The sequence below is a fragment of the Carlito syrichta genome, unplaced genomic scaffold (genome assembly GCF_000164805.1).
Source record: "Carlito syrichta isolate Samal-C Ts95f unplaced genomic scaffold, Tarsius_syrichta-2.0.1 Scaffold288234, whole genome shotgun sequence".
In the NCBI taxonomy this organism is placed as follows: Eukaryota; Metazoa; Chordata; class Mammalia; order Primates; family Tarsiidae; genus Carlito; species Carlito syrichta.
The window spans coordinates 152,460-175,449 of NW_007232330.1; the positions used below are offsets into that span (position 1 = coordinate 152,460).

At 40.9% G+C, this 22,990-nt stretch overlaps 1 protein-coding gene across 1 annotated transcript in view; it reads left to right on the top strand.

The window, feature by feature from the left end:
- Positions 1-627: 627 nt before the first annotated feature.
- The window catches only part of LOC103255544 (probable phospholipid-transporting ATPase IIB), a 48,824-nt gene continuing 26,461 nt past the window's right edge, over positions 628-22,990 (top strand). The window contains exon 1 of the mRNA XM_021710184.1: positions 628-881. Coding sequence (XP_021565859.1) covers positions 760-881 — 122 coding nt within the window. The 5' untranslated portion in view covers positions 628-759. The remainder of the gene's footprint in view (positions 882-22,990) is intronic.

Here is a 22,990-nt window from a genome sequence, read left to right on the forward strand (position 1 = left end):
GAAGACAGCCCCTCGGGGAGGGTGAGGAGGGGACCCGACGGTTGGGGCGGTTTGTAGGCTCCCTCCGAGGAGGCGGAGGCAATAGGACCGCTAGGGCTCTCTGAGCCCCGCGACGGGCCACGTGATCTGCCGGGGGCCGCACCCAGCACACCTGGAGGGCGCCCACAGATGCTTCCCGTTGGGCTTCCGGGAGACGGCGGAGAAGCTCCTCAGACAAGAGACAGCTTGTCTTGGCCGAGCTAACACTCCACGAGGGTCCGGGATTTCCCAACATGCCGCCCGGGAGGACCAAGGAGGGGGCCCTGACTATAAGCCTACCACGCATGCGCGCCCCGCCCATCCCGGAAAGCCCCACCTCCCACTTTACGTTTTCGCCGCTCCGTGACGTCTTGGGCCGGACGCTCAAGGAGGCGGGGCCTGGATACAACACGCTTCTCGCCCCCAGCTTTTGCTACCAGTGACGTCATTGCCTGGGCGCTCGGCGGGGCAGGGGCTCGGGACCCATCGCCTCCCGCGGCGCGCTTTTGCCACCCCGGGACGTCATCGGGCGCCGACGTTCTGCGCTAGCTGGGTCTTGGGACGCCACGCCTTCCGCATTACGTCTTTAGGCGCTTGTGGCGTCATCGTACCTCGACGCTAGGCGGGGCGGGAGGGACGCGTGAGCGGTGCCTCAGCCCGGGTTGGCGCTGAGGGGAGAGGGCGGAGAAAAGGCGGCGAATTGGCGGAGAGCGGGAGGGGCCAGGAAGGGGTGGCCGGAACATGGCGGACCAGATACCTCTGTACCCCTTTCGCAGCCCCGCGGCGGCTACCGCGGCGAACCGCAAGCGCACGGCCTACTACAGCGCCGTGGGGCCCGGGCCGGGGGCCGACCGGCACGGCAGGTAACTCAAGGACCTCCCGGCGCCCGGCCTCTCTCGGCCCCCCTCCCCGCTGTTTCCCCAGCTGACCCACCACGCGGGGAGCCAGGTGCCGCCCAGAGCTCCGGATCCGGGCGGGGTCTGGGGTCGCCGCCCCGGCCGCTCCCGCTGTGTGCCCTCCTGGTCATGTCCACTCGGCCCGCCTCCGCTCGGCTGTGTGTCCACCCCGAGTGAGGGGTCGGGAGCGCTAGTGTTCCTGTGTGTGCCTGGGACCCACAGACCGTTCAAAAATGGGAAGAGCAGCCCGATTCTGAGGTCACTGCTCTCCAAGTAGGAAAGGGAAGCCCACACTGAGGACTCACAGATCGCTGGTCTCCGAAACTTGCGTAGCCGTGTGAAGTGTGTATGGCAGCTACGACTCTTAGATACAGTGTTAGAGGTACACACCTTATCGAAATGGCTTATTTTCACAAACGTGAAGTGCAAGTGAAGTCATTTCGATTTACCAAGTACACCTTTAACTTAAACATGTATGTAAAAAGCCCTTTTTGTCGACAAGAAATGTTATTTTTAGAAATAGGAAATAGAGATTCAGAAAGGTTAAATTATTAAGTGGTACCACAGTTTAGTGGTATAATTAATATGTGCAGCCTTTTGATTTAAAGTGCAAGTTTCATACCCTCGAATGGACTTAGCTCATTTTAAATTTGTTTCTCACCCAAAGAAAGAATATTAAGTTTTTAAAACAAGACTTTAAAAAGGAGAGCATCGTCTCTTATAGTTAGTGAAATTTTGTTCATTCCAGAGGCATTGTAAAAGTAATTAACCTTTAATACACGAAGGAAAAAATACAGATTTCACTCAATATCATATTGTTTCAGAATTTGAGTTTTGAATAATCTGTAGTTTGGGCTGTTTGAGAGACTAACATAAAGCTGAAAGAGTACGTATTGTAATGTTATAGAGCTGATTTGAATGTTCATTTACTTACAGGCTGTTTGAATCTCAGGGAATTTACTTAATCTCTAAGACATAATTTCCTCATCTGTAAAATGGTGGGAAGTATTTTTTCTCAGGGGATTATTGAGTATTACAGGAGAGCCTGTGCAAGGTGCTCCTTTTCAGTGCTTGGCTGGATGTGGGTTCTCCAGAACTACCACTTTGCCTTTTTCTCCTTGGTGTAGGAGTAATTGCATTAGTAATTCTCTGGTTAATTTTAGAAGTTGATTATTTGGAAATGTTGCAAAATAGTTTGAATTTATCAATTTTTACTTCATGTATTTTGAAACTCTATCAGTTATTTGGTGCATATACATTCAAGATCCTTATGTCTTCTGGGTGACTTGTTCCTTTTATTATCAGTATAATCAATATCATGTTCTTTGTCTCTCTTGATTTTATTACTCTGAAATTTTTATTAGATATTAACGTAGCCATTCATGCTTTTTTGGGGTTAATGCTTGTATGGTGTTAGCATTCAACTTACCTATGTTGTTGAATTTGAAATTACTTTCTTGTTGGGTTTTTTTTTTTTTTTTAGTTGGAGTCTCACTCTGTCTCCCAGACTGGAGTGCAGTGCAGTGGCACGCTTCTGCCCACTGCAGCCTTGCCTTGCTGTACTCAGGCGATCCTTCCCCCTAGCCTTCCAAGTGGCCGAAAATACAGGCGCGTGCTACCATGCCCGTCTAAATTTTTTGATTTATTGTAGAGATGAGGTCTCAAACCCGAGGGCTCTGGCAATCCACTCGCCTCAGCCTCCAAAAGTGCTGGGATTATAGGCAGAGCCACCGAGCCCCGCCGGGTCTTATTTTTTAAACCACTCTTACACTCTCCATCTTTTGATTGGTGCATTTAGGCCATTTACATTTAAGAACTTCAGTGTTCGTTTTTATTATCTGTTGTTTCTTCTGATTCTCATTCCTGTGTTTGTCTTTTGATATTTGTACAATATTTTTGAGATTAAGTTTTTGTATAGTTTACATAGTGTTTGCTCTGGATATTATAGTATGCATATGTGACTTAGAAGTGTGGAAACCTTCTTTCATTTAGGTCCCCACATTAAATGTCATGTTCTGATTATCAGATGGTATAATTTTTGTTTCAGTAGTCAGATATGATTTATAAAATTAATGATCATAAGGATATTCTATTGTATGTACCCGTATTTCTCCTCTGTTGTTCTGCTTCCTCGATATTCCACAATTCTCTATTGTTTTCTTTTTGTTTAAAAATTCATTACCAGTCTTTAAATTTTTTTCACTTGAGAATATCTTTATTTTCCCTTTATTCCTGACGGATGTTTTGTTGAATATAGAGTTTCTGGTTAATGGTCCTTTTTTTTAGCACTTGAAAAATCTTGCAGGGTGTGGTGACTTATGCCTGTAACCCCAGCACTTTGGGAGGCAGAGACGAGAGGATTGCCTGAGCTCAGGGGTTTGAGGCAGTCTGAACAACATGACGAGACCTTGTCTCTACAATAAATAAAATTAGCTGGGCAAGGTAGCACGTGCCAGTAGTTCCAGCTATTTGGAAGGATCACCTGAGCACAGCAGGTGAGGCTGCAGTGGCCATGAGCATGCCACTGCACTCCAGCCTGGACAACAGAGTGAGACTCCAACTCAAAAAAACAACAAGCAAAACAAAACAAAACAAAAAACCAAGAAAACTATTATGCCACTTCCTTCTTACTTCCATGGTTTCTGATTAGGAAACCACTGACACTCTAGTTGGTGTTCTCTTATAGATAACATATTTCTCTCTGGTTGTTTTCAAGTTTTTGCTTTTTTTTTTTTTTTTTTGCCTTTAGTTTACAGAAATTTAATCATGATGTGTTTTGTCGTGGATTTCTTTGAGTTTATCTGTTTGTTATTCATTAAGCTTCTTTAATCTGCTGTTTTTGCCTTTTACCAACTTTCAGGATTTTTTAGCCATTATTTCTTCAACTGCTCTTTCGTTCCCACTACCTTTCTTCTCTCCATTTGGATTTCCAATGATGAGTAAGTTGGATCTTATGTTAGTGTTACATAATTCCCATAGGCTCTTTTTTCTTTCCAGTCTCTTTTCTATTTGTTGTCCAGATTATGTAAATTCTGTTCATCTGTTCTCGAGTTCCTCAATTCTATCCTCTGTCAATCATCTCCTTCCTACTACTCTTCTCATCTAGTGAGATTTTATTTCTGTTAACTCTGTTTTTCAGTTTTGTTAACTACTGTTTGTTTCAAGAGAATTTTTATTTGATTGTTGAAGCATTTTTTTTGCCTGCTGCTTTCAAATGTGTGTCACATAATTCCAATATCTGAGTTATCTCAGTGTTGGTGTCATTTGATTGTCATTTCTAATTCAAATTGTGAATGTCTGACTCCTGGTATGATGGATTTTTAAAATTGTATCTTGGAGATACAATTAGGAGAATCTGGGTCCTATTTATGTCCTTATTTTAGTGTGCAGCCACCTGTTTGGCTTTAGCACATGGATTCTGGCCTCCATTGTGGACTGTGGTTCTAATGACATTTTAATTTTTAGAGACTGTGCTGTGATCTTTGGTCTGCTTAGTTTATTTGGTACTGCTGGGGCTCTCACTGGTGGTCTCTGCTGGTGCTGTGTGAGGGGAAGAAGGAGAAAAAAGGGTAAGAGATGGAAGTATCAGGTCCAGGGGATGAAGAGCCTTCCTTGTTTAGATACTGGTTGTGGCTGTGTCCCCTCCATATGACCCCTGGCTACCCTAGTATCTCTGGGAGAAGAGGAGTCTCATTCCCATCATGGCAAAAGGCTTTCTGTGGCAGAATCCCTCTTGCTGGTGCCACCTGGCTGCTCTGGTGTTTTGGGGCAGGGCCGGGGAGTCTCAGGCTGTGGATAAAAAGAGGTTTTCTGGACTGGGCCTCTTATATGATGGGGTTGCACTTGTTAGTGCTGCCTGGCGGTCTCCTTGGTGGGAGAGAGGAGTCTCGGGCTTGAGGAGCACAGAGGCTTCCTAGGCCAGCAGATGTTGTGGTAGGATTCCCATTACTGGTACTGCCCAGAACAGCCCCAGCCCTCCCCCCCCAATGAGAGAGGGCCTCTTCAGTCTCTCTGGTTGGTACTGGGTTCTCCTGATGTGGTGCTCCTGCCATGGGGGAGAGGTGGGCAAGCCTTAGTGGACTCCCTTCTCTTGCTTAGTTGAGAGTTAGGAACTTTGGGCCTGTGTGGTTTTCTTCTGCTGGCTGTGAACACCTGAGATGTGCCACTGTGTTGTTTTTCCAGTACTGGGTCCCAAGCCAGCTCCCATTGCTGCTCTGCCCCCCCCCCCATTTCTTAATACCTTTCAGAGCTCTCCTTTGGTTGGCTCTTGCTTTATTGCCAGGGTTTTATAGTTGGATTTACTGGGGAGGAGCAGAGAAATGGGTCTGTGCCATTTTGTTTGGATCAGATGTTGTGCTTCTACACTGTTTTTTGAAGTTGGGTTTTATTGTATCATGGTTAACATATACAAAGAGTTTACAAAGTTAAATGGTACCTAAAGGCTTACTGTAAGATGTTGTGACTCTGCCACTTATTCATTCTCCCTTACCTCAGCCTCTCACCCTAGAGACAGTTTACTTGGGACCCTTCTAGCTGTTTCCTCTGGCATTTACAGATTTCCATATTTCATAGACTATCTTACTGACTTGAACATCTAAAACTTGATGCCATCCTTGAGCCTAACACCAGCCAGGATAGATTTAGATGCTTCTGCCAGGCACCTTAGTAGAGATCACACCTTCTCATTAGACTTTAAATTCCATGAAAATAGTGGCAACAACATCAGATTTTATCTCTGATACCTGGCTTCATAGATATGAATCGGGAAGTGTTCCCTCCTTTCCACTTTCTAGAAGACCATAGAGTTGGTATTGTTTCTTCTTGCAACATTTGTTAGAATTTGCTAGTGAAACCATCTCGGCCTTGAGATTTCTTTTTTGAGTGCTTTAAATGTACAAATTTCATTTCTTAATAGTTATGAGGCTATTCATATTATCTATTTTATACTGGGTAAGTTGTGATAGTTTGAGCTCTTTTAGGAATTGGTTTATCGGTTGCCAAATTTATGTTTGTAGAGCTGTTCACAGCATTCCTTTATTATCCATCTGGTCTTATTTCATTTAGCTGTTGATGATTTGTGCTGTCACTCTTTTAGCGAGAAAGCAGGATTTATTGAGAGGACAGAAAAGCTCCCACAGTGGAAGGGAACCCAAGGGGGTTGCCCTTTTTTTTTTGAGTTGGAGTCTCGCTCTGGCACCCAGGCTGAAGTGCAGTGGCACGCTCACAGTCACCCCAGCTTCGACCTGCTGGGCTCTGGCAATCCTTCCATCTCAGCCTTCCAAGTAGCTGGAACTACAGGCGTGTACTACCATGCCCGGCTAATTTTTGATATTTTTAATTGCAGAGATGAGGTTTTCCAAGTTGCCCGGGCTGGTCTCAAACCCCCAGGCTCGGGCAATCCACCGCCTCAGCTTCCCAAGGCTCAAGCAATCCACTGCCTCAGCTTCCCAAAGTGCTGGGATTACTCCCAAAGTGCTGGGATTACAGGCTGAGCCACTGAGCCCAGCCCTGTCACTCTTTTGGTCAGTCTTGGTATTATAGGGGTTTCATCTTTTCAAAGAGCATCTTTTATTTTTACTTATTCTCTGTAGAATTTTCTGTTTTTATTTTCTTCCTTTTTCTTGCCTTTGGTTCATTTTTTCTTTGTTTTTCTTTTTCATTTCTCTTTTTTTTGAGTTGGAGTCTCACTCTGTCACCTAGACTGGAGTGCAGTGGCCACTCCCGGCCACCACAGCCTCGACCTGCTGGGCTCCAGCGATCCTTCCGCCTCAGCCTTCCAAGTAGCCGGAATTACAGGCATGCGCTACCATGCTTAGCTGATTTTTTGATTTATTGTAGAGATGAGGTCTCGCTGCCCAGGCCGGTCTCGAACCCCCGGACTCAGGCAATCCACTCACCTTAGCCTCCCAAAGGCGCGGGATTACAGGCTGAGCCACCGAACCCGGCTTTTCTTTTTCATTTCTTAAGGTGGGAGCTTAGATTATTGATTGGAGACCTTTTTTTTTTTTTGAGTTGAAGTCTCACTCTGTCACCCAGGCTGGAGTGCAGCGGCACACTCATGGCCACCCCAGCGTCGACTTGCTGAGCTCTGGCAGTCCTTCCGCTTCAGCCTTCCAAGTAGCCAGAACTACAGGCACATGCTACCACACCCAGCTAATCTTTTTTTGTTGTAGAGATTAGGTCTTGCCCAGTTGTCCAGGCTGGTCTCGAACCTGCGGGTTCAGGCAGTCCACCTTCCTCAGCTACCCAAAGTGCTGGGATTACAGGCTGAGCCATTGAGCCCAGCCAATTGGAAACATTTTTTTTTTAAGAAATGAGGTCTCACCAAGTTGTCCACTTTTTGTTTTTGTTTTTTTTAGATGGGAAAATATAGTTTATTTAGAAAGTAAATTGGAGAGAGAGAGAGAAAGAGGAGATTCACCTCCCCAAGGTAGGGGAGGGGGCCCAAAGCTTAAAAAAACATGGCCTGGCTATAGCTCAAAAAGAGCACACGGCCACACCAGAGTCCAGTAAGACAATGGCCAAGTTGCCTACTTTTAAAAAAATATAAACATTTGGTGTTGTAAATCTCTCTCCAGCATTGATTTTGCTGTTCCCTGCACATTTTGATATTTTGATTTCCTTTGACCCTTAAGTTATTTAGAAGTGTGTTAAGTGTCTGGAAAATTTACTGTTATCTTCTCTTCCTGATTTCTAATATTATTCTATTGCAGTCCACTCTGTGTGATTTCAGCTATTTTAAATTTGTTATAGTTTTTTTTATGGTCAAGGATATGGTATGTCAGTAAGTATTTTCTGGCTCTTGAAAAGAATGTTTATTCTGCTGCTATTGGGTGTAATGTTCTGAAATGTTGATTTATAGCCGGTTAGTTAATGGTGTTGCTGGATTCGTCTGTCCTTGCCTGTCTGCTGTTTTTTTTGTCAGTTGTTAGCGTGATTGTTGAAGTCTCCAACTAATTGTGGCTTTCTTTATTTCTCTCTAGAGTTTTGTCAACTTTTGTTTCATATATTCTGCAGGTCTGTTGTTTGGTGCTTACACATTTGGAAATTCTGTGTGTTCTTAATGGATTGGCACTTGTATTATTATGTAGTTCTCTGTAATTTTTTTTATTTTTATTTTTTTGAGTAGGAATCTCACTCTGTTACCTAGGCTAGAGGGCAGTGACATGCTCATGGTCACCACAGACTCCACCTGCTGGGTTCAGGCAATCCTTCCACTTCAGCCTTCCTAGTAGGTATGTACTACTATGCCCGGCTAATTTTTTTAATTTATTATAGAGCAAGGTCTCACTATGTTGCCCAGGCTGGTCTTGAACCTGCAGGCTCAGAAAGTCCTCTCACCTCTGCCTCCCAAAGTGCTGGGATTACACGCATGAGCCACAGCAACCAGCTTGTCTCTGGTAATTTTTTTTATCTGGCATTAATCTAGTCACTCATACTTTCTTTTGATTAATGCTTGCATGGTATATCATTTTCCATCCTTTACTCTCAACTCACATTTGAAGTGGATTTTTTGCAGTTGTCGTATGATTGGTTCTTTTAAAAATCCCTTGCCAATATTTGTCTTTTTATTAATGTATTAGAACATTTTTGTTCAGTGTAATGTTTGATATGTTAGGAATTATGTCTGCCATTTTATCTTTTGTTTTCTGTGTTTTTTTGTTTATGTTTTCTTTTTCCTGTCTTCTTATGGGTTATTTGAACTTTTTAAGATTTATCTGTAGTGTTTTGCAGTGTATTTCTTTGTCTAGGTATTATTTAGTGATAGGTCTAGGAATTACATTATACACATAACTCAGTGAAGTACACTGTTGTTGATACTTTAACGTTTTTTTGTGTTTTTTTTGAGTCAGAGCCTCACTCTGTTGCCCAGGCTGGAGTGCAGTGGCACGCTCATGGCCACTGCAGCCTCGACATGCTGGGCTCAGGTGATCCTTCCACCTCAACCTTCCAAGTAGCTGGAACTACAGGCACACACCACCACGCCTGGCTATTGTAGACATGAGATCTCGCCAAATTGCCCGGTCTGGTCTCGAACCCATGGGCTCAGGCAGTCCTCTCGCCTGGACCTCCCAAAGTGCTGGCATTATAGGTGTAAGCCACTGCACCTGGCCGGATATTTGAACAGTTTGAGTGAAGGGGAAGATCTTTACCTCTTTACATCCCTTCATTCCTCCCATTGTAGTATAATTCTCTTGTAAAAATATATAAATATTTCTCTTACAATTAGGAAGTGTTATAATTTTTGCTTTATCTTTCAAACAAAATTTAGAAAATTTAAGAGGAATGCCTATTATATTGACCCCCCCTTTCTGTTGTTTACTTATTTCCTGATATCCCAGATTTATTTCTGTTCTGTTTCAAGAATTCCGTAACTGTTCTTTAGGGTAGGTCTGCTGGAAACAGATACTCTTAGTTCTCCTTTAACTGAGGATGTCTTTATTTCCCCTTTGTTCCCAAAGGATAATTTCACCAGATACAGAATTTGGGTTGACAGTTATTTTCTTTCAGCACTTGAAAAATGTTCTGCTGTTTCTTTCTAGCCTTCATGGTTTCTGATGAGAAATCTGATGTCATTTGAGTTGCTTTTTCTTCTTGAAATGGGTGTCATTTTTCTCTTACTACTTTCAGACTTTTTTCTTTATCTTGGTTTTCAGTAGTTTGATTATTATGGATCTTGGCATAGATTTCTTGCTTTTTTCTTTTTTTTCTTTCAGGCGGGGTCTCACCCTGTCACCAATGCTAGAGTGCAGTAGCATGATCATGGCTCACCACAGCCTTGACCTCCTAAGCTCAGGCGATCCTTTTGCCTCAGCCTCCCTAGTGACTGGGACTACAGCTGCATGCCACTTTGCTTGGCTAATTTTTTGGGTTTTTTTGTAGAGATGAGGTCTCACTATGTTGCCTAGGCTGGTCTTGGACTTCTGGGCTCAAGCAGTACTCCCACTTCAGTCTCCCAAAGTGCTGGGATTACAGGCATGAGCCACCATGCCTGGCAGCATAGATTTTTTTTTTTTAGGTTTATCTTGTTTTGGGTTTGCTTAGCTTTTTGAATCTATACATCTATGTCTTTTATCATATCTGAGAAGTTTTCAGCTATTACTTGTTTGAATACTTTTTGAGCTCTACCCTCTTCCATCTATTTTTCTGTTACTCTGCCATGGGGTCCTGAGATTCTATTTGTTAAGTACATTTTGTGTTCATGTTGGGCAACTTCTATTGTTCTTTCTTAAAGTTCATTGAATTTTTTTCTTTGTTTCCTTTATTTTGCTAATGAGCCCATCTATTAAGTTTTTCTTAGTTTCAAATTTTTCAGTTGGTTCCTTTTTTATATTAGCCGAGACTTTTTTTTATTTTACTTTGCTGAGACTTTCTGTTTTTTTCATTTGTAATATTTGTAATTACCCATTGAGAGATTTTTGCAATGGATATTTTAACATCCTTGTAAGATAATGTCAGTATCTGTGTCATTTTGTTGTTGGCATCTGTTGATTCTCTTTTTTCATTCAATTTGAGATATTTCTGGTTTTTAATGTAATGAGTGATCTTCGAGTGTGTCCTGGACATTTTGGGTATTATGCTATGAGGTTCTGGACCTTATCTAAATATTCAGTTTTATCAGGCCTCCTCTGATACTGCTTTGGTGGCTGGAATGGAATATAGGGGATGCTTTCCTGTTACTGCCAGAGGGGAGTGAATAGTCAGGTTTCCCACACAGCCCCCTTTGACACCTAGGAAGGGAAAGGTACCATGTTACTGCTGGGCAGGTGTGGGATTTGAGGCTCCCCACTAGTCTCTGCTGACACCACCAGCACAGTGTCAGGAGTGCTGGGATGCACTCTGTGGTCTCCACTGACATTGCGTGGAGTTTGCTACCTCTGGACCTTGGTTAGAGCTCCTCACCAGACCTTCTCTGACACTGACGGGGATAAGCAGGATTACAGTGTTACTGCTGGTTGTGGATGTAAAATTTACTGGAGGCCATTGTTTTGGACTAAGCTTCTGTACCAGGCCCAGCAGATCAGTCCAATCTAGAATGGAATCACTAGTGCTAAGTGCCACAACCAAACTGGACTTAAAATGAGGTCACTTTTCCAAAAAACAGGGGGCCCGGTCAGATTGAGCCAGCATGATAAAGAAAGGCCCTTCTATTTTAACCCTATAAGGAAAGTAACTTTGAAATGTCAGTCTGCATTTTGTTCCTTGTTTCTGCTTTCTCCAGCCTTTTCTGCCTGTAAGGTTTACCTCCACTGCTCAGATAACTGAGTACCTTTCTATTTCACAGATGGAATGCTGATTCTTGAGTCACTAATAAAACCAGTTAGATCTTTCAACCACAGTTTTTGAATTTTGTCTTTTAACAGGGGTGAGGGTCTAGCATCCTGTATTGTGTATGCATGCTTACCTTGACTGCCTGACTGGGGTGAAGGTGTCTACTTGCCCCTTGGCCTATCCTGACATCATCTGGCAGTTGGGAGAGCATGTTCTTACAACTGGGGAATGTGGAAGTCTAGGCTTTACCCACACTCTTTGCTGACCAGGGTAGGCAAGGCTGTGCTTTTTTCCATCATGTTTGGATGGGTTAGAGCAGTTACTGTCTGAAGGTTTTCTGCCCTGCTGAACTTTCCTAGTCCTTTGGCTGGAGAGAGCAGTCTGTGCCCATTATTCTTTTCTGGTTGCTAAGTTTCTAGTTTGCAGCACATTGGAAACTCAGTGTTGTCTTTTCTTTGGGTCCAGGGTGCTTATGTGGTCTGCCTTCTTTCCACCTTTTTATGTATAATGTCCAGGGTTTTTAGCTGCATTTGGTGGGAGAAGTAAGTAGAAGCATATCTACTCCATCTTGATTTAGAACTGGAAGGAGGGGGCTGGGTACGGTTGCTCATGCCTGTAATCCCAGCACTTTGGGTGACCAAGGCGAGAGGATTACCTGACCCCTGGGGGTTCGAGACCAGCCTGAGTAGCTTGGATGAAACCCTGTCTCTACAATAAATTAGAAAAAAAATAGCCTGGCATGGTGACATGAGCCTGTAGTCCCAGTTACTTGGAAGGCTGAGGCAAAGGATTACCTGAGCCCAGCAGGTCAAGGCTGTGGTAGCCATGAACTTGCCACTGCATTCCAGCCTGAGTAGACAACAGAGACTCAGGCTCAAAGCAAACAAACAAAAATGGGAAGAAGGGACAATTTACATATTTTTTAATTTACTCTATTTAAAAATGACTCAGCCTATAATCCCAGCACTTTGGGAGACTGAGGCGAGTGGATTGCTTGAGCCCACAGGTTTGAGACCAGCCTGGACAACTTGGCGAGACCTTGTCTCTACAATAAATCAAAAATTAGCCTGGCATGGTAGTGTGCGCCTGTAGTTTGGTTACTTGGAGGGCTGAGGCAGAAGGATTGCTGGAGCACAGCAGGTCGACGCTGGGGTGGCCGTGAGTGTGCCACTGCACTCTAACCTGGGCGATGGAGTGAGACGCCAACCCAAAAAAAAGAAAAAAGAAAAAAATTGTTCTTATTCATTCATTTTTTAATCAACTTTTTTGATATCGTTCACATACATACGGGTTACCCATTTGAAGTATGCGGTTCAGTGTTTTTTAGTATATTCACAGACATGTGCAACCATCACCAATCTATGTTGGAATATTCTCAATCACCTCCAAAAACCATGTAACTACTACCCCACTCCTTCAGTCTCCAATCTCCATTACCCCCAACCCTTGTATCTATAGATTTTTATTGTGGTAAAATACAACTAAAAATTTTTAAAAATGTAAGTTAGTATATTGTCTTATATTTACCAAAAACAGAATTTCATATTATGAGGCCTAGATCTCCACCATGGCAGTTGAAAGCTAAGTAGTTAGGACAAACTACAAGCTTTTCTTTGCTTTGTGAGCTTGGAACCCTCCTTCCTTGACCACATGAAAATGACATTTTGTCCTTATGTGTAAAGAATTGTAGTAATATATTTTTAAGTTCTCAGGGTTTCCTTGAAGTGGAATTATTTTTAATATTATTATAATCATACCAGTTTAGGGCATAGTATATTTAAAAGATAATATTGGTAAATTGTTACAACTTTTATAAACATTTTTATTATTGGACTTGTATTTTATGAAAAATTTCAAGGTAAAAATTAGTTGTGATATGGTTTAATAAACATTAAAAAATTCAACATTGGCAAGGCTTGATGACTCAGCCTGTAATCTCAGCACTTTGGGTGACCAAGGCAAGTGGATTACCTGAGCTTGCGAGTTTGAGACCAGCCCAGGCAACTTGACGAGACCTTATCTGAATTATAAATAAAAAATTAGCTGGATGTGGTAGCGCATGCCTGTAGTTCCGGCAGGAGGATTGCCGGAACCCAGCTGGTTAACGCTGGGGTGGTTGTGAATGTGCCACTGTACTCCAGTCTGGGTGACAGAGTGAGACTCCAACTTGAAAATCAAAAATCTCTCATCCACAAAAATACTCATATGCAAACAGAAACAGAAAAAAGAATTTAACATCACTCTTATTATCATCAAGAATGAGGATGTTCCTGTTTTCATATATAATTAGGTAAATGAAATTATGTGTACCACATGTAGGTTCACCAGGAATGCAATTATGTTTTAAGACCATTTTCTACAAAGTCATTTGAGGCATTGATTTTTCCCTCACGTTGTGAATATTGGGTAAAAGTAAGGTATTTGTTCATTGGGTATTTTTCATTTCTGTGTTTAGAAAATAATGATACTATTCAAATTATCTTTGCAGTTTAATGTAGAACCAGTGACATTGAACATTATTGTTTTGTTTATCCATGTCTGTTATTACTTTTTCTTTGTTTTGCCACCAGTGTGGCTATTGGCTCTGCCCTCAGGCATTTGCAATCTTGTAACAGTGAAACTTCATGCTGAGAACAGATGGCTATTGTCTGATTAGCTATAAAGTAATTAGTGTTTCTTACTCTAAGAGTCTGTACATTATTTTCTATGATTTTTAGACATTTTATAATTGATAGTCTGATAAATTTTTTAATATTTGTGAAAATGAAACTTTTCCTTTGCTATGATGGTTCACAGTTGAAATTTTTTTTTCTTTCAAGTATAGAATGATTTTGTGTATCTAATTTGGCCCAGGGCTAATTTGGCCCAGGGCCAAAGTTCCTTGGAATCATATACATTTTCTTATAAGAATTTTCTTTGTAAGGGATCCATAGTTTACTGAAGTATAAGAAATTGTTTACACCTGTCAGAAATGTTTCACTTAATTTTTAGAAATGTTTCACTTAATTTTTCTACAACTATTGGTATTAACATGGAGACAGAGTTGATTATAGGGAGCATCACAATTCTAGGTAACTGTATTATGTGTCCTGAGCTAAGTGGCCATAGAGCTTCAAATTTCTGGTTTTGCATTTACATAATATTGGATATTATACCATTAACTCTAACTCAGAAGTTTCTCTCTATATATGAAATAATTTCTTATTTCAAGAATTGGTATTCAGTTATTTTACAGAATGTTTTAGAAATCACTAGCTTCGGCCGCTTGGTGGCTCAGCCTGTAATCCCAGCACTTTGGGAGGCCGAGGTGAGTGGATTGCTTGAGCCCGTGGGTTCTAGACCAGCCTGGACAACTTAGCGAGACCTCATCTCCACAATAAAAAATTAGCTGGGCATGGTAGTGTGCTCCTGTAGTTCTGGCTACTTGGAAGGCTGAGGCGGAAGGATCGCTGGAGCCTACCAAGTTGACACTGGGGTGACCTTGAGCGTGCCACTGCACTCCAGCCTGGGCGACAGAGTGAGACTCTAACTCAAAAAAAAAAGAAAAGAAAAAAATCATTAGCTCCAAGTTTACTGTATACATAATTCTTGTGGCGGATAGCACTTCTCAGCTCAAGGGACTATCCATGTTTCTTTTGCTTGTTTTTGCTACTAAGGTTAAGGCATATTTTCTAGGTATCATTCCTTTAATTTTACTTTTTTTTTTTAAACTTATTTTCTGTTCTTATCTTATTCTGTTTTTATCTTCTGTTCTTATCTTATTGTCTGTTTCATGCTATTGTAAAAGGATACCTGAGACTGGGTAATTTATAAAGAACAGAAATTCATTTCTCATAGTTCTGGAGGCTGGGAGTCCAAGGTCAAGGTGTTGGCATTTGGTGAGGCCTTCTTGTTGTGTCTCACCTGGTGGAAGCTGGAAGAGCAAGAGAGGATGCACATGGTGTCCTCATGTGGCAGAAGAGCAGGAGAGAGCAAACCCACACTCACAAGTCCTCTTTACATTGGTATTAATCCAAGGTGGAGTCCTCATGACATAAATACTTCCCAACTCTGTTGCACTGAAGATTAATTTGGAGGGGACAAAAACCTTCAGACAATGGTACTGTTTACCTCCCGTGCTGTTCTAGGAGAGAAAGTCCCAGTTTCTCATTAGTTCATACAGCTTACTGCTTACTAATGATTCATCAATGACACAGTTGAACCAGGTGGCTCTATTTGATTAAAGAAATATGCATGTTTCTTTATAGCACTTAGTTTTGTTGTTTTATTTTTATACTTTAGTAACATGCGGGCAAAGGGAGAATGTTTATTTTAAGTAAGGTTTGAGCCTTAGGCATATTTTAAATGTCTTTCTTTAATATCAGTTGGCTTCTTAGAAATATTTCTCATCAAAATGGAAACAATAAAGCTGTAAGATTCTTTATGATAAAATGTGAATTTTAAGGTAGTTATTGTATTGACCTAGTTTTTCTTGGATACATGTAAATTATGTGCCTTCCAGTACTTGAGTGTTTTTTTGGAATTTCTTAATTTTTTCTAAACCTTTGGCTACAGTTCAGATAGCTGTCCTTGTTCCTTAGCATGGCGGTGCTCTTGGGTTTGATATCATCTGTTCTGTCGTCTTTGTTCACATTGTTTTTACTCATTTAAAAAATATGTTTCCAGAATTATACTTAATTGCTAGAAACTGATTTTTCTTGATTGACAAACCAATTAAGTGTGTATGACACCAGGCAACAAGACACTTAAGATTCTGTGCTTATCCTGTCTCTGAAAAAAATCCATTATTCATCATCTTATTGTTTTTAAATACTGAGGTAAAATTTTCAATACAATAGGAAAATTGCTTTGGAAATGGAATAAATTGCTTGCCAGTTCAAAGGCTCCATTTCTGAAGTCGAGGTTACTAAACATGATGTTGCTTATATTCATTATCTTTCAGAACTCATTGTACTGCTTTTCCAGCATTAAACTTGATAAGATGATGACTTTTACTAAAGTGCGACACAATTGCCAAAAAAACTTAATGAAAAAGACCAAAAATCGAATTTTGTGTATTATATTTAAGTGGTATTTTCAATTATAATTGCATTTTGTATAAATACTCATTTTTGAATTGATTGTTGTAAAAGAAATGATCTTAAATAGAGAAGTAAGAAAAATGACTGTGTTTTTTTTTTTTTTTTTTTTTTAAAGCAGGATTTATTGAGAGTACAGAAAAGCTCCCACAGTGGGAAGGGACCTGAAGGGTTTGCCCAAAAATGGCTTTTTAAGAGAAAAATATTACTTATGTTTTAGGCCTTTTACTTTCAAAAAGCATGTAATTTTTTGCCTAAATTATCTGAACATAATTTGCATGTGTAAGGATATTCTGTGATGGTGTCAATGGTAGTTGGAGTTGTTTGTAGAAGCCTGTAAAGCAAGTAGCATTTTGATTGGTGGAGTAGGGTGTTTCAAAGAGGGATAAAAACAAGTGACTGCTATTTCTCCTAACATTTTTACTTTAGACAAAACGTCTTATGCATGACTATTTTTAGTGACAGTATGGTATTCCATCATATTTTTAATCAGTTTTGTAACCATGGATATGATGATTTTTTTCCATGTTTCCTTGGATACTTTAAACAGCATAGCACAATGATGATCATCTTTGTGGAGAAATCTTGTACACATTTTACATTTCCAGGGGAATGAGACCCTATGGTTAAAGTTTATTTACATTACAAAAATAAAAGGCTTTCAGTGCATCCTCAAATTGTTCTCCATTTTTACCAGCAATTAAGAGTGCCTGCTTATTCAAGACTGATGGTCATACTGAATGTTAAGAATTATTTTTTACGTTTGATAAGCAAGACATGATCTTTTCTTGTTTGAATTTGCACATTTTAAAAGTCCTATCTGAAGACAATTATTCCAGGATTAAAATATTTCAGTGGTTTCTTGTTACACTTAGAATTAAACTCTTTGCTGGTACTTGGCCTGTGATGTGGTCCTTGTTCATGCCTACCTTTTTAGCTGCAACTGGATGTCTTCTGCCCTTGGCTCACTGTTCCTGTTACACTTAGAATTAAACTCTTTGCTAGTGCTTCACCTGTGCTGTGGTCCTTGTCCATGTCTACCTCTTTAGCTGCACCCGGGGGTCCTGCTTCCTTTGGTTCACTGTGTACCTGCCCCATTGGCTTTCTCTTGCAACTCTTTCCAGGTTCTCTGTGCTACTTGACAGATCTTCCTAGACCTTCAGGGCTTGGCTCCTTTTCCTCCAGGCATTACTTCTTGGGACTTACCTTTCTGATGGTCTAAGGAAGACTACTTCATCTCTTCTAGTCTTGACACCCTGCTCCTCGCCTCTGGATGATCTAAGGAAGACTCCGCCCTCACTTTCAGTCTTACCACCCACTTCTCAGCCACCTGGATGATCTAAGGAAGATCCCTCCTTCACTTCTAGCATTTAAAATTTTTTTAAAAATTTAATTTATTTTATATATGGATACATAATGGTTGTACATATTTATGGGGTACATGTAATATTGTGATACAAATATAGAATGTGTAATGGTCAATCAGAGTAGTTGGGATATCCATTGCCTCAAGCATTTATTATTATTTTTTGTTAGGAACATTCCGATTCTACTCTTTTAGTTATTTTGAAATGTATAATAAACTATATTAACTATATTCTCCCTGTTATGCTACCAGACACCAGTTCCTTTTCCTTCTATCTAACTGTATTTTTGTACCCATTAACCAAACCCTTTTTATTCCCCCTCCCCACTAGCCTTCCCAGCCTCTGGTAATCGTCATTCTATCTCCATAAGTTCAGTTCATTTTTTAGCTTTCACTTTTGAGTGAGAACTTGCATTGTTTTTCTTTCTGTGCCTAGTTTATTTCATTTAACATAATGTCCTTCAGTTCTATCCATGTTACAGGTACAGGATTTCATTCTTTTTATCACTGAATAATATTTCGTTGTATATATAGCCCACATTTTCTTTATTCACTTATTGGTGGACATTTCATTTATTTCATATCATGACTATTGTGAATAATCCTGCAGTAAACATGAGAGTACAGATATCTTTGATAGACTGAGTTCCTTCTGTTGGCATATAGAAATGCTACTGATTTTGGTATGTAATTTTATATCTGGCAACTTTACTGAATTTAAATAATTTTTTGCTGGAGTCTTTGGGATTTTCTAAATATAAGATCATATCGTCTGCAAACAAGGATAATCTGATTTCTTCCTTTCCAGTTTGGAGGCCTTTTATTTCTTTTTCTTGACTAATTGCTTTGGTTAGGACTTCCAGTACTGTGTTGAATAAAAGTGGTTAAAGTGGGCGTCCTTGTCTGGTTGGAGAAAAGCCATGTATGACAGACCCACAGCTAGTATCATTGAGTGGGGAAAAACTGAAAGCCTTTTCCCTAAGTCCTGGAACAAGGCAGGGATTTCCACTTACACTTCCAGTCTTATTATCCTTTACCCAGCCTCCTGAATGACGTAAAGAAGACCCCTTTATCACCCTGCTATCTTTTTTCATAGTATTTCTCCCTTTGAAAATATCCAAAATATCCTTTTTGTTTACTTTCTGTTTTTGTTTCATCAGCACATAAGCTTTACGTGAACAGGAGTCTTATATACCTTGCTTACTGCTAAATCCTTAGTGCTTAGGAGAGTGTCTGACACACAGTAGGCATTTGTGGTTATTGAAAGACTGCTAGAATTCCTCATGCAGTTAAGCATAATTTTGTAAGTACAGCTATATTTATTTATCTTTGCGTATTGTTTTTGCTCATTTGTTATTCAAAGTGTTTGCTTTTTATTGATTTCTAAGAACTGTTAATAAAGAGTTACTAATTATGCTGCAAATATTTCCCCCAGAGTCTCATTTGCTTTAAAAATTTCTTCTTCAGTGATATATCTGAAGTGCCTGGCCTAGTGCCTGTTCCTAGTAAGTGCTCAGCAAATTTTAATTAGTTATTATCATTACTCTTATCCATTTTCCATGGCCTCTTAGTTGAAGAAGTCCTTTGGAGGTCTTTCTTTTTATTTTGTCTTCTGGTCTCAATGAAAAACCTGTTCTCCAAATGATTGATATCATGAATGAACTTGCTTTTTTTCTCTGTGTTTAAGGATTTGGCTTTTCTAGGATAACCATGTCTTAATGCAGTATATTAACTGTTACAGTATATTAACTGTTGTAACCAATAGGCGGATGAGGGGAAGGGACTCTTATGGTGAGTACATGCAAAACACACCATCCAGGAATCAGCCAGGCGTTTTGAAGATGTGGTTAATGATGAGGGACTATACACCCCTTCCTGGGGAGGGAGCAGAATATCACTAACAATGTTTAAAGCCAGTCCTCATTTTTTCCTTTTTTTAAAAAATTATGTTAAGGTATAAAATATGTAACACAAAAATTACTGTTTTAATAGTTAAAAATTTTTTATTGGATGGGGCTCGGCTCGGCCTGTAATCCCAGCACTTTGGGAGGCCGAGGTGAGTGGATTGCCTGAGCCCACGGGTTCGAGACCCACCCGGGCAACTTGGTGAGACCTTGTCTCTACAGTAAATCAAAAATTAGCCAGACGTGGTGGTGCGTGACTGTAGTTCCAGCTGAGGTGGAAGGATCGCCGGAACTCAGCAGGTCGAGACTATGGTGGTCGGGAGCATGCCACTGCATTCCAGTCTGGGTGACAGAGTGAGATTCCAACTCAAAAAAAAAAAAATTTTGTAGAGTTGAGGTCTCGCTATGTTGCCTAGGCAGGGTGGTCCCAGAGTCCTGGGCTCAAGCATTCTTCTTGCCTCAGCCTCCTGAAGTGCTGGGATTACAGGCATGAACTACCGTGCCCAGCCTTATGTCAGTAATTCAGTGGCATTAAATACAGTCACATTGTGCAATTGTCACCATCCATCTCCAGACCATATTTTAAATAACTTTATGTTCCTCTGTCTTCATTCCTGAAGTTCCGTATTTCCTTCTGTTATTATTTTTCTTTATCCTGAAACTTTATTTAGCATTCCTTTAGGGCAGATCTGCTGACAACAAGCTTTTAGTTTTCCTTCTTCTGAGAATATCTTTGTTTTGCCTTCAGTCCTACTGCTTGATGTAGAACTCTAGGTTGACAGTTCTTTCCTTTCGGTACTTTAAACAAAAAAATTCCACTGTCTTCTGGCCTCCATTTTTCTCCATAGGAAATCGACATTTGAATAGATGATCCGCTGTATTTGATGAGTTATTTTTCTCTTGCTGCCTTCAAGAATTTTTCTTGCTTTTGGTTGTTTGATTATGACATATCTTTATGTGATTATCTTTGATTTCATCTTGTTTCAGAATTTGCTGTTTAATTAGTAAATTTATATCTTTAACAAATTTAGGGAATTTTTATTCACTTTTTCTTTAGATTTTTTTTTCCTCAATCTTTTCTGGTACTCCCGTGATATGGATGGACCATTTTATATACAGAGAAATATAGAGAAGTAGTGTGTATAAACACACACACACAATTTCTCTTCTTAGAACTTCTGTCTACCTTTAGGTACTTGTGGAGTATTAAAAAAAGAAAAATATAACTTCTACCTTTCTGTTCTTTTCTTCTTTTTTTTTTGAGTTAGAGTCTCACTCTGTCACCCAGACTGGAGTGCAGTGGCTGCTCCCGGCCACTGCAGCCTCGGCCTGCTGGGCTCCGGTGATCTTTCCGCCTCAGCCTTCCAAGTAGCTGGAACTACAGGTGCGCGCTACCATGCCTGGCTAATTTTTTTTGATTTATTGTAGAGATGAGTTCTCGCCAAGTTGCCCAGGCGGGTCTCGAACCTGCGGGCTCAGGCAATCCTCCCAAAGTACTGGGATTATAGACTTTAGCCACCATGCATGGCCTACATTTTCTTTAAGCAGCCTATTGACCTGCATAGTTTTGGATCCCAGGTTCTGTTTCACTACAAATGGTGGTGGTTCCAGTATCAGTTCAGTTTTCAAAGCCTTTAACATGCTGGTTAAGTCTGCTCCCCTGTGTCAGTCAGGACTTGTGTGGGACTTGAGCAGTTCCCAGAACCTGTCCTGTGTTTATTTGGTCTGGTCATGTTTGTGTCAAGGGTGAGCCTGGGACTTCTGTTGATTCACATACAACATTAGGGCATCCCTTGTCCAGTTTTCTCCACTCTGTGGTTTACCCTACGTCTCTAACTTCCAGGGACACTTCTCAGTTTTACACTTGGTAGTCAGGGTTTTTCCCTTAGTTTTAGCCCTGTGTATTGTTATGAAGGTCCACATGGCTGGGATAGATCTCAGGGCAGGGTTGTGAGAGAAAAGAGAACTACCAGAAACTTCCACATCCTGTGTGTTAGGGCTCCAAGAGCCCATCTTCCCTGTTCCCTCTGCTCTCATGGGGATGACTGTAGTGCACCCCAATAGGACCAGGATAGACACAAAGAGGAAAGACAAAAAGAAGAGAAGCACACTGCCTTGCAAGAGCCCCTTTTCCTGGGGCAGTGACTAGAAAGGAGGGTTTCTTCTGGAGTTTGCTCTCTTCATGGTGTGTGCAGTGCAAGTGGAGTCTTGGCTCTAAGAGCCTGTTTTGGATGCCTGGAGTCAAGCTGCTGGTCTCTTAAAACAGTGTGCGTTTCAGCCTCATTGACTGGAAGTCTGAAAGGAGGAAGAAGAGGAACGAAAATACAATGGATGATAATCAGAAGTTTCTATTGCATGTGACCTGAGTGCATCAACCATTGCGTGTGCCCACCTTTACAAGTTACTCCAACATCACTCTTCCCCTGTGGCCTCTTGTTACTATCTGTAGTGTATATGACAACATGCTGTTTCTGTTGGAGTCTCCAGGCAGTTAGGACTGCATGCCAGATTTCCTTGAGACTCACTGTGTTCTCTTGAAAGGAAAAAGTCTTTCATGATACCGACCTTTCTGTAAATGCACTTTAGCAGTGTGTATTATAATTACCTGTTCATGTGTTTGGTCCATCTGTTTTCTCATTTTTCATTTCTGGAGAACTCTTAATTTGTACTTCTTGCGTTCTTCCTTTTTCTCACCACCAAACCCTTCAAGAGGTTCATCCCTCTTCCTGTGTGGAATTCCACCCCTGACATTGACACCTTATTAACCAGGCTTGCTGCCTTGGCTCTGTGCACCCTCCTGTGGATTCCCCAGTATCCAGTGCTGTGATCTCAGACAGATTGCCCTCTGGATATAATTTTTATCTGTGTTTCTCCACTACCAGGGTCCTGTTTCTCCAGCTTGCCTTGCCTGCCTGTGATCCAGACTGGGCTCTGAAGTGCTCTGGAACTGACTCTGTTAGTTTAGTATACTTATTTCCCTCCTTACATATACATTAAGGTTTGTAGTATTGCCTGTTCCTTAGTTATGTTTTAATTGTGAGGTTTGATTGGTTTTATTTGTCTTCCATATGAAATTTAGGAAATGTGAGAAGAGACTTCAGTTTCTGTAACTGCCATTATCCCGTAGAAACCCAGAAATCTGCTTCCTTATTTCTCACATCGAAACAATACCTCCCACATATACTTGATGTAAAATTAAATAAAATAGCACTTGTTGAATTACAGTGATAGCTTCTGACAAATTCATTGTTCTTAAAAAGGTAAGTTTTTTTAGAGATAAGTTACATTTTTGATTGAGGAAAGATAAAATGAACAGTATTGATGATAGACGAGACTGCCTGTTTCTTGGAATCAGAAGAGGATTGTTGAGCTCTAAAGGGTACACTGGTTGTTGAGGTTTTTTTCATTGAATAGCAAGTTTTAGTGAAGTGAATACAGAGACAGAATAAATGGGGC